This window comes from Pelophylax lessonae (assembly GCF_965119305.1).
Source record: "Pelophylax lessonae genome assembly, chromosome: 4".
Lineage (NCBI taxonomy): Eukaryota > Metazoa > Chordata > Amphibia > Anura > Ranidae > Pelophylax > Pelophylax lessonae.
In genome coordinates, this window is record NC_138771.1 from 625,125,241 (window position 1) to 625,137,392 (window position 12,152).

The 12,152-nt window shown below is 43.4% G+C and overlaps 1 protein-coding gene across 1 annotated transcript in view; it reads left to right on the top strand.

Annotated features, from left to right (window-relative positions):
- Positions 1–12,152, top strand: part of STAG3 (STAG3 cohesin complex component) — a gene marked incomplete at its 5' end in the record, with an annotated part of 227,684 nt that overhangs the window by 211,169 nt on the left and 4,363 nt on the right. The window contains 2 exons of the mRNA XM_082256553.1: positions 6,459–6,542; positions 7,637–7,730. Coding sequence (XP_082112679.1) covers positions 6,459–6,542; positions 7,637–7,730 — 178 coding nt within the window. The remainder of the gene's footprint in view (positions 1–6,458; positions 6,543–7,636; positions 7,731–12,152) is intronic.

A 12,152-nucleotide genomic window follows, 5' to 3' on the forward strand; every position in this document is an offset into this window, starting at 1 on the left:
TCACCCTATCTGGTGATTCACAGGCATAAGGTGGTTCCCTGTCTGTCCGTCTTTCCTTCCAAAGGTTGTCTCTGGTTTTCATTTGAATGAAGACATTGTGTTGCCTTCCCTGTGTCCCAGGTCTAAACATCCAAAGAACAGAGAGAAGACAGGCGCCTTTTGAGTAAGGACTGTAAAAGTTTTGTCAACAAAGTTCTTAAAAAACTTACATGTAGGTATATGAAAGCAGACTTAGGGCAGTTGTGAGATTTGCCTGGTGTCCTAGAACGGCATGGGGCCACTGTCTGTGGGTCAGCTGTGCTCTTTGGGTCTCTGCTGGCGTTCATATACCTACATGTAAGTGTTTAAGAACTTTGCTTAATGGCCTTGCATGCCTTGGATGTGGTCTGGGCAATAAGAATGAACCTGGCAGCTACGGAGTCTTTCAGGAAGTCAGACTCTCTACATGTGCTCACGGATGAGCCTCGTAAAGGGTTGTCTGCTTCCTCTACGACCATTTCCAGATGGATCAGACAGATGGTGGTTCAGGCCTATTCCATCAGAGGCAGGTTCCTCCTTTGCCTGTCAGGGCACATTCTACACAGGCGCTTAGTGCCTCCTTGGCTTTCTGTCATCAGGCGTCAGTGACGCAGGTTTGCAAGGCGGACACCTGGTCCTCGGTACACACTTTTTATAAAGTGGATGTGTTGGCATCTGCGGATGCTTCCTTTTGCTGCAAGATTTTTCTGGATGCAGTTTAAGAGGACCTGATCCTCTTTGAGGGTGTATTATTTTGTTCAGGTGGGCTCCAGCTGTTTGGCTCCTGTTGCCTGGTTGACTAATGTTTAGCCTTGGGGAATGTTTTTCGTTGTTCCCACCCCTCATGTTTAACACTGCTTTGGGATGTCCCAATGGTTATGAATACCAGGAGCTGTGTCCATCAATGAACGAAAGCGAAAATGGGATTTTTGACTTACCCTAAAATCCATTTCTCTGTTGTTCATTGACGGACCCAGCACCCAGCCCTTCTGTGGCATTATTATTCTCCTGACACTGCTTGTAAGAAAACTATAGCTATAGCATCGAGAGGGAGTATACCCCCTGGGACTGCCCATGGGTGTAGCCAGAAATCTTTTCTGCCTAGTGTCCTACTCCTGTAGGGGGCAATATAACCCAATGGTTAAGAATACCAGGAGCTGTGTCCGTCAATGAACATCAGAGAAATGGATTTTACGGTAAGTCAAAAATCCCATTTTCTCTTTCGTTCATTGACAGACACAGCTCCAGAACCTTCTTGACCATTGAGTTATGCTGCCCCCTACAGGAGTAGGACACTAGGCAGGAAAAAGCATTGCCACGTCTATGGGGCAGTCCCAGGGGGTATACTCCCACTTCCTGCTATAGCATTCAGTTTTTTTCTGCCTAGTCAGGAGACAAGAATCCAGTCATTGCACAATCTGATCCTGTTAAACCGGGGTACGAAAAGGTTCCCTGATCTGGCGGCTTAGTTTCTCCGGCTCTTCAACAGGGAAAATCCTTCCTTTCCCTGTACTGGATGGTGATCACCATGGATGCCAGCCTGTACGGGTGGGGAGGTGTTTTGGGCACGGATTGTGCTCAGGGGTGTCTCCGGTGTGGAACTCCCGAGGTGGATCTGTTGGACCCTCTTCTCAACAGGAAGGCCAGTATCATCTGATATATACCTTTCCCCCTCTAAAACTTCTACCAAGACATCGAGGCAGAAGGAATTCCAGTCATCCTAGTGGCCCCAGACTGGCCTCGCCGGTCTTGGTACGCGGATCTAGTATGGCTGGTCGCCGATTTCCGTTGAAGACTCACTATCAGAGAAGACCTATTGGCTCAAGGGCCAATCTTCCATCCTGCTTTACAGTCACTGGCTTTAACTGCTTGGCTGTTGAAAGCCAGGTGCTGAAGGATAGGGGGTTGTCTGACTTTGTGATTCCCACGCTGTTAAAAGCTAGGAAATCTACCTCTAGGAAGATTTACCATTGTGTCTGTAAGTCGCATATTGCGTGGTATAAGTCTCTGGGGGTTTCTCCCCGTTCCTTTTCGGTGGCTCGAATTTTGGAATTCCTGCAAAGAGGTGTGGAACAGCGCCTGGCCTTGGGTACCAAATTTATTTGGTAAAAAGAAATTTCAAGGTAAAGTCTCACATGGTGCTCGGTGTCTGCAGAGAGGAATGACCATATTCCAATAAGAGCAATTGAACTAAGCTGACTAGGCCTAGAATATGTCAAGTGCCGATTCTCTTTGCAGCAGGTACAGTGCCTTGAAAAAAGTATCAATACCCCCTTAAATTTTCCACACTTTGTCATGTTACAACCATAACGTAAATGTATTTTGTTGGGATTTTATGTGATAGACCAACACAAAGTGGCACATAATTGTGAAGTGGAAGGAAAATGATAAATGGTTTTCAAATCTTTTAACAAATATGTGAAAAGTGTGGCGTGCATTTGTATTCACCCCCCTGAGTCAATACTTTGTAGAACCGCCTTTCCCTGCAATTACAGCTGCAAGTCTTTTTGGGGATTTCTCTACCAGCTTTGCACATCTAGAGAGTGAACATTTTGCCCATTCTTCTTTGTAAAATAGCTCAAGCACTGTCAGATTGGATGGAGAGCGTCTGTGAACAGCAATTTTCAAGTCTTGCCACAGATTCTCAATTGAATTTAGGTCTAGACATTGACTGGGCCATTTTAACACATGAATATGCTGTGATCTAAACCAGGACTTATTATGGCTTTCTTCGTGCCACTCTTCCATAAAGGCCAGATTTGTGGAGTGCACCACTAATACACTGCTCAGAAAAACACTTTTTGTTCAGATTATAGCATCAAATCAGTTAAACTCCTTTGATATTGATCTGGTCAGTTAAGTAGCAGAGGGGGTTGTTAATCAGTTTCAGCTGCTTTGGTGTTAATGAAATTAACAGGTGCTCTAGATGGACAACAATGAAACAACCTTCAAAACAGAATGGTTTTACAGGTGGAGACCACTGACATTTTTTTTCCCTATTCATATGACTGTTTTTCACTAGTTTTGCATGTGGCTAGGGTCAGTGTCACTACTGCTAGCTTGAGGCGATACCTGGACCCTATAGAGGTTGCACAGGCAGTCCAACTCCTCCAGGATGGCACATCAATGCTTGCCATTGCCAGAAGGTTTGCTGTGTCTCCCAGCACAGGCTCAAGAGCATGGAGAGGATTCCAGGAGACAGACAGTTACTCTGGGAGAGCTGGACAGTGCCGTAGAAGGTCCTTAACCTATAAGCAGGACCGATATCTGCTCCTTTGTGCAAGGAGGAACAGGATGAGAACTGCCAGAGCCCTACAAAATTACCTCCAGGCCACTGGTGGGAATGTCTCTGACCAAACAATCAGAAATAGACTTCATGAGGGTGGCCTGACAGCTCGACATCCTCTAGTGGGCCCTGTGCTAACACTGCCCGGCACCGTGGAGCTTGATTGGCATTTGCCATTGAACACCAGAATTGGCAGGTCCACCACTGGCGTCCTGTGCTTTTCACAGATGAGAGCGGGTTCACCCTGAGCACATGTGACAAAAGTGAAAAGGTTTGAAGAAGCCGTGGAAAACGTTATGCTGCCTGTAACATGGTTCAGCATGACCGGTTTGGTGGTGGGTCAGTGATGGCCTGGGGAGGCATATCCATGGAGGGATGCACAGACCTCTACAGGCTAGACAATGGAACCCTGACTGAGTAAAATGGACTAGCCTGCTGCATCATTTTTTCACTTTGATTTTCGGGGTGTCTTTGAATTCAGCCCTCTGTAGGTTGATCATTTTCATTTCCATCAAATGATGTGGCATCCTTTCCTTCCTAACACATTACCCAGTCCATATCAGTATAGATATCCAGGATGATATTTTTCCCCATTGAGATCTGATGTGTTTTCATAGTGTTCCTTTAATTTTTTGAGCAGTGTAGCTGTCCTGTGGACAGATTCTCCCACCTGAGCTGTGGATCTCTGAAGCTCATCCAGAGTTACCATGGGCCTCTTGGCTCTGCTGCAGTTTAGGTGGACGGCCATGTCTTGGTAGGTTTGCAGTTGTGCCATACTCTTTCTATTTTCTGATGATGGATTAAACAGTGCTCCATGAGATTTTCAAAGCTTGGGATATTTTTTTATTCCCTAACCCTGCTTTAAACTTCCCCATAACTTTATCCCTGACCTGTCTGGTGTGTTCCTTGGCCTTCATGATGCTGTTTGCTCACTAAGTTTCTCTAAAATACCTCTGAGGGCTTCACAGAACAGCTGTATTTATACTGAGATTAAATTACAAATTACACATAGGTAGACTCTATTTACTAATTAAGTGCCTTCTGAAGGCAATTGGTTCCACTAGATTTTAGTTAGGAGTATCAGAGTAAAGTAGGCTGAATACAAATGCATGCCACACTTTTCAAATATTTATTTGTGAAACATTTTGAAAACCATTTATCATTTTACTTCCACTTCACAATTATGTGCCACTGTGTTGGTCTTTTGCTTAAAATCCCAATAAAATACATTTACAGTTTTTGGTTGTAACATGAGAAAATGTGGGAAATTTCAAGGGGTATAAATACTTTTTAAGGCACTGTAAAGCCACCCACATGTCTCAATTGGAAGGATGGCCAGCGAGCGCGGCGAGGATACGCGTCATCGAAAGTGACATCACTGGAAACCAGAAGTTGTTAGCCGCAATACGTGGACACACTGGGAGGCACCAGGAAAATGCTTAAACAGCGCGGGTTGCCAGGACAAAATGTTTTGGGGTGTACCCCTTTCTCAAGTCCTGAGGCAAAGACCAGAATTAAGTTTTAACTTAGCTGATTATATGACATTGCATGCTTGTGTTGAAATCTAGCGCCCAGTCTCTTCTTTAATTTCAATCGTCTTAGGACAAGAGTTGATGGGCTTTGATGAGCAGCTGCAGCGTGCTACATCAGTTTGAGATCCTTCTGAGATCATTCAAAATTAATTTCAGGTATAGTCGACATGCGTTTGACCTGCTTTACCTTCCTTTTGCAATCCCATAGTCTTGTATGGGGAGTTTTTTCACCATAGATGCGCAGATCATACAAGTCCAAGGGATGCTGATAAAACGTCCTTATTTAATAGTAGTTTTGAATGTGGTGGCTAAGTCGCTGCAGCTCCAATCCAATCCACAGGGTGGCGGATAAGTAAACTGAACAAGGCAAAAAAGGAGACAGGCGCACATCCGACCTAGTGTAATTCCATTTTATTAAGGTGACCTGAAAAGGGAGGTCACGCCTCCGAAACGTGTCGTCGTAGCAAAAGACCAGGTCTGGCATCTTCTCCTTCCTATCTGCTGAGAGCTCCTCGCCCCCACCGGTCTTCCGGCCGGGCCGATGCGTGGTAGGGGCCGTGCAGGTTGATCGGGCACAAGCGCGGTGACCGGAGACACCGGAGCGTGCTGTGTCTTCACTAGACTGGGAGGGAGCATCAGTTCACCTTGACTCAGGGACACGGATCGGGTGCCCGGTTTCCACCTAAAGAGGCCATAAATGGATAGGAGGTGTTGGACATGCTCAGTACCAATGGTCAACATGTGAGTGCAACTTTTTCTTATATCTGATAATTTTAATAAAACGGAATTACACTAGGTCGGATGTGCGCCCTGTCTCCTTTTTTGCCTTGATGTAAACAAAAGCCCATCAACATTGGCTCTTTATATCAGGAAGCACAGATAAATCTGACTTCCGGGAATAGTTGAGACCTCAGCCTCCTCAAAGGATCCAGAAGGGCTTCCATGGAGGCAGAGATGTGTCTGAGGACTAACCAAGGTATTAGTGGGCACCACTGGTATCTGCATTCTGTTCTGTTATCTTAGAAATTAACTGAATTCTGTTCCTCCATCAGTTGCCCTTTTTTTAGAAATTTGAACTGAGACTGAACTCCGAAAATGAAGCTTTGCGATCTTTTAGTGAAAGTTACAAATGTTAATTGTGCCCAAGCTGTAAACTAAAAAAAAATATACATTTTGTCTGGAATTTGTCCTGAAAAAAGCAGCACACTTCCTGGTATATTGGTGTGCCTGGTCACTTCTATGCATACATCCCTATAGCTGTATATCTGCAGTGTGAGATCTAAGGCACTGCTGCTCTTGACTGCTAGTGAGATTTTGTGATGTTCACGGTTCTCCTTGCTGGAGGCTCTGACATGGAAGGCAAAAAGCCCTGCCTTTACCAAGATGACCACCTCCACAAAGAGATACTGTGCAATACATGTCAGTAATGGGAAAGAGTCAGCTGTAGGGAGACGAGGGGCAATACTGCAAGACTATTCCTTTGCCAACTGGGCAGAGCTTTCAGAGTTTAGTTCCTCTTAAATTTTATGAGGCAATATGGTGTGATATACCAGTCACTTATGCTTACCTGAAAAACTTCTATGGTAGTCAGTCCACTCACTGAAAATGTTCTGTTTTCTTAGTGGATCTTTCAAGATTCGTCGCCCTGTCCAGATACCGAGGCCCCAGAGAGAAGCATCATCTTCACTGCCCAGCATCATGCACAGGTGAGGTATTTCCCAAAAACAGGACTTTTACCATGGCAGGGTGAAAGCTGAAAGACAACAATCTTCCTGGAGCTCTGCACTAAGTGTACTTCTGTATGGATTTTTTAAAGCGATAGTAAACAGCCGGCGTTTTTTTATTGAATGCTGCAAGCCAAAGTTATAATGTGCTAGTATGCATCGCATGTAAGGATCAGCCAAAATTCGAGCTGTTGGCAACTCTGTCTACTTTCAGCTAATTTTGTACAGTTGTTGCCCAGAACAGAGGTCTTCTGCTCGGTCTTAATAAACTATAACTGAGGGCAAAACTCTATTTTCTATTTTTTTTTTTTCTTTTTTTAGTTTTAGATAAAGTGGACAGTGGTTACAACCCCTGTCAGGTTTTTATTGCTGTCTGTGTCCCCATTAGGGCGATTCACCCTCTCTAGTTGTCCATTTTACTGATATGGCTAAAAGTGAAGGTAACCCAAAATGTGGGATTTTCTTTTGTGTTCAGAACAGGAATAGAGGGAAAATCTTCCGATGGGGACTCTAGTTCTGGTGACAAATACGGATTCCCTCACTTTAGGATTTCCACTCACTTACTGGTTGGTTATAGGCCAGGAAGTGAAGAGAAATCTCCCTAATTGGAAACAGATGGCAAAAAAAATAACCTGAGGGGTTAGAACACTCCCTTAGGCCTGCTTCCCACTAGTGTGATTTCAGATGTGACTTGAGTCACACAGAATCGCATGACAAGGGAAATCACAATCTTTTCACTGGTGCCCTTACACATTAATGTGACTCAGTGCGGAGTAAAAGGTTCCTGTACTACTTTGATGCATTTCCAGTACGATTTTAGCCCCAGAGAATATACAAACCTTATCAAAGTTGCATCCAAGTAGCACCACGTAATCGACAGTTGGCTGAAAATCATATTGCAGCGGTGTGAACCTAGATTAACTTTATCCAAAATGGAGAAAAAGTTTTGCTTTAGTTCTACTTTAAAGCAAAACTGTACCGTAATGCAAATACTAATAACTGATCCACCTCTATCCCTCCACACACATCAATAGTATATGACACAATGCACAAATCACTTTTTTGGGATTCCACAGTCTCCGCCTTATGGAAGAGGACCCGATGGAAGAGGATGAGCAGATGGTGATAGAAGATATACAGAGCAGTGCTGAGTCAACACCTGGAGAGGAGGTGAGGTATACAATCTTTGTTGGTGTCTGTCCTATTTCCTGCCTGTTATATCAGGTTATGCTTATAACATTATAACTTGGACAGCTTAGGTTCCATCAAATGCACCCACTCACTTTAGGTAGGTAAAAAGGGTAAAGGTTTAATTGAGGTGAGCATATACTATGTGAAAGGGGAGAATGTGGGGGGAGATTCTGTTTTGACACCTTATCAGACAAAAATCATAAATACATGCCAAGGCCCTATCCCTCAAAAGGTAAAGTAGGAATGAGGGGAGGAGATTCCAACCCCTTTCTCTCCCTTTAAGGAGAAAGAGGAATGGAAACACTAAGAGGGATTTAGGCGGTACCCGGCGTAAATACACATGTAGCCAATAATTATAAAAACACTACAATTTATTAATATGTCATTAAAAGTCATTAACATATATAAGTGTAATAACAATACATGGTGTGCCTCGCTGGGCAAAAAAGTAGTAGTAGGCGCACATGTGGGTAATTCCATATCTACGCGTTTCGCCCAGAACTAGGGGCTTCCTCAGGATCCAAGATATGAATTAACACCACTTCAGTTGTAAGCAAAAAATGCCTGAAAATCCAGCAGGTGGAGACAGCCAGAACTGTAGCTGGCTCATGTGGAAAACACCATGGATAAAATATAAAATCAATATCATCAATTGCTGCATATGAATCAGCCAGCCTGTGGAGGCTCTATAAATATCCGAAAGGATATAATCCACTTAATCAGCCTGAAAACATCAGAAACAAAAGGAGAATATATATAGTGTGTGAGTAGACTTCCAACGGGCCATTTCCTTTATTAGCTACATGGGCAGAGCAGGGTCAGCAGATCCCAATTTAGCCATCCCTCTCTCCCTGCTTGATGGACCCAATAGTCCTCAAAAGGAAATATAGCCAAAAGTCCCACTGCAATCAGATGTGTGGAGACGGCGTGAGGTGATGGATCAGCTGTTCCATCTCACGAGGCAGCAGACTTGTATAAAGTACTCGAAATTTCTACTTGAGTAAAAGTACAAGTGCTCGATCAAAAAATTACTTGAGTAGAAGTGGAAGTGCTCGCAGAAAAAGTTACTTAAGTAGAAGTACTAAAGTACTCAACATTTTTTTTACTTAAGTATTGCAAGTAGTTTTTTCAAAAAATTTGCTACTTAAGTACTAAAAGTAAAAAGTACCAGTAGTTTTGAAAAAAAATTTCTACTCAAGTACTGAAAGTAGAAGTACAAGTACTGTGTTATGTAGTTATTAAAGAAATAAGTCAAAAGTTTGAACATCATATTGTTTTTATTATTTCAAATGATTTATTTAAATGATTAACCTGTGTTTGTTAGTAGTTTCTTGATGCACTTTAAGTGCTGTAGCACCATTTATTTGTTTGTTTCATATTTTCTTTTTATTGGAAAGATTTGGTATAGCAGCTTTTATTATACACAGCCTTTATTTTCGTATGCGCTGATTTACAAATGACATTATACACATTTTTTTGAGCTTTATGCAACCTACCATCTACTGTTCTGGCAGTGGTAATTTTTTTAAAAGTAACGAGTAACTATGCAGCACAAAAAAAAAATACTTGAGTAGAAGTATCAAAATCATCGAAAAAATGTAGTGAAGTAAAAGTAGAAGTAGGAGAAAAAAATTCTACTCTAGGAAAGTACAGATACCGCATTTCGGTACTTAAGTACAGTAGTGAAGTAGTTCTACTTCGTTACTATACATCTCTGCGAGGCAGTGGGACTTTTGGCTATATTTCCTATATAGGACTATTGGGTCCATCAAGCAGGGAGAGAGGGGTGGCTAATTTGGGATCTGCTGTCCCTGCTCTGCCCATGTAGACAATATAGGAAATGGCCCGTTGGAAGTCCACTCACCCAACTATATATTTTCCCCTTTTGTTTCTCATGTTTTCAGGCTGAGAAAGAGCTTTTGGATACCTACAGAGTCTCCACAGGCTGGCTGATTCGTATGCAGCAATTGATGTTATTGATTTTATATTTTATCTATGGTGTTTTCCACATGAGCCTGCTACAGCTCTGGCTGTCTGCTCCTGCTGGATTTTCAGACATTTTTTGCCTACAACTGAAGTGGTGCTAATTTATATCTTGGATCCTGAGGAAGCCCCTAGTTCTGGGCGAAACATGTTGATCCAGAATTACCCACATGTGCTCCTACTACTACTTTTTTGCCCAGTGAGGCACACCATGTTTTGGTATTGCACTTCTAAATGTTAATGACTTTTAGACCCCATTCACTGGCCAGATCAGCAGCTAAAAAAAGGCCCTTTAAAACAAAAAAACTTATGTAGCCACCACATCTAATAATTGGTCAAAGATGCAATATAACGGAAAATGTTATACTTACCTGTCGGTAATTTTCCTTTCCTGATGCAAAGGCATGACAGCATACACATGTGGGTATAAGCTCCACCCCTCGCCCAATCATGACTGGTTATACTATATAAATGAGTTGCCTCCCCAAGGGCGGCATTCTCGTAACTATACTCCCCAAGGGAGGGATCTGTATGCTTTCATGCTTATGTATTAGGAAAGGTAAGTATAACATTTTCCATTTTCCTAAAGCAAGCATGACCGCATACATGTATAGGATGTAGCACGCCAACAAAAAACCATAAGGGAGGGCTATGCTGAAGTGTTTTAATCAACATATCCTTATACTCATATAGAACTGAAGTCAACTCCCCTGCTTCCAATGTTGCTTTATTAAAAGAGAAGTATGAGGTGTGGGCTATTTTTCAAGCCTGCCTTTTAGTTACACAAATCTTTTCTGGACACTGGCACCCTAACAACCAATGACATCAGTTTATAAGGAGGATGTTTGCTGCCTCCACAGCATCCTTGTTTGACCCTCCTGTGCCCCTCTCCCTCAGCACTGAGGTGGTGGTAGCTGGGTGATAGAGAGGAAATTAGGGAGAAGAGAAACATTGGAATACTAGTCAGTACCAGAGTGCAAAAGTGTATTTGTTTTGAAAGAAATAATCACCTCTAGTGTTGCGTGTCTTACGTGTGGATGTAGCTGCATTGTGCAAAGCTATTAGAATAGTTGTTTACATTTTAGAATGGGGTGCCTCGAGATTGTCCATAATTTTGAAGGGTGCCTCGACTGAAAAAAGGTTGAGTAACACTGTTCTAGTATACCTGAAGTTTGTAGCAGGTGCTCTGACTTCCACAGGGTTTCAAATACTGAAGGCCAGACCCCTTGATGAGCCTTCCATACTTGGTCTCCCAGCTTCTAGATCTAACTTGGCTGAATTTGGATACACTTGGCCCCACTGTGAAAGGTCTGAAATCTCAGGAAGGAGAATAGGAGGTTCTTGGGCCAAATTCTATATTTGAGGACACCGCGGCCTGTAAGGCCACCAGGAAATAATTGTCCTGATCACACCTGGACTACGGATCCTGATGAGGAGATTGGAGATCACTGGGTCTGGTGGCTATATAGGCTAACCTGCCGACCCAACTGTGGATGTTAGTGGATCCACTGCTTCAACTTCTATGAAGCTCCTTGTTGCAGGAATACCTTCCATTCATGACCCTAGAGGTTACTGTCAGGTTGAGATTCATCGAACTGCTTGTTGGTCTAGGGCAAGGATCCTACGGGAAACTACGGCCTTCCAGGCACTGCGGAACCACACGTCCCATGAGGCACTGTAAAACTCTGATATTCACAGACATGATGGGAACCGTAGTTCCAGAACAACCAGAGGGCCACAGTCTGAAGACCCCCAGTCCAGGGACACACTCTTGACATCCAAGACCGTGTATCTTACAGTGTCTGACGGGAAGTTCTGGAAAGCCAGAACACAAAGAACGATGAGATGAGACCGGTTATACTGTGGGCAAACCTGAATGGGGGATACCTTTTGATTTGACCTCGCCATGAAGATAGATTACCATTGCCGTCTGTTTGGAGCATAACTGAGGCCTCCTAGGTCAGTGATGGCGAACCTTGGCACCCCATATATTCTGGAACTAGATGCTTATGTACACTGCAGTGTAGTTGAGAATCATGGGAAATGTAGTTCCAAAACATCTGGGGTGCCAAGGTTTGCCATCACTGCCCTAGGCTATGTTGCCCAAACGACTTCAACGCTTGGGAATCACTGCACCCCTGACGTTAGACACTTCGATCTTGAGCTAGGAGGTCATTTCGGATAATACCAAGAAAGTGAATAGATTGTGACGATTGGTATGCCTTCTTTAGCCACCACCAACGGGACGTGTCTCATATGTGGGGTCATCTTCTCTGGAGTAGGAAGCGAATCCTACATTACCTTCGAAGGTCAGATTATAATGTTCTCAATCTTCCAATGAGTCCAACCGACTGCATTGATTACTGCAGACTTCTCAACCATTTGAGACCATGGGATATAAACAGATTGGATAGTGGT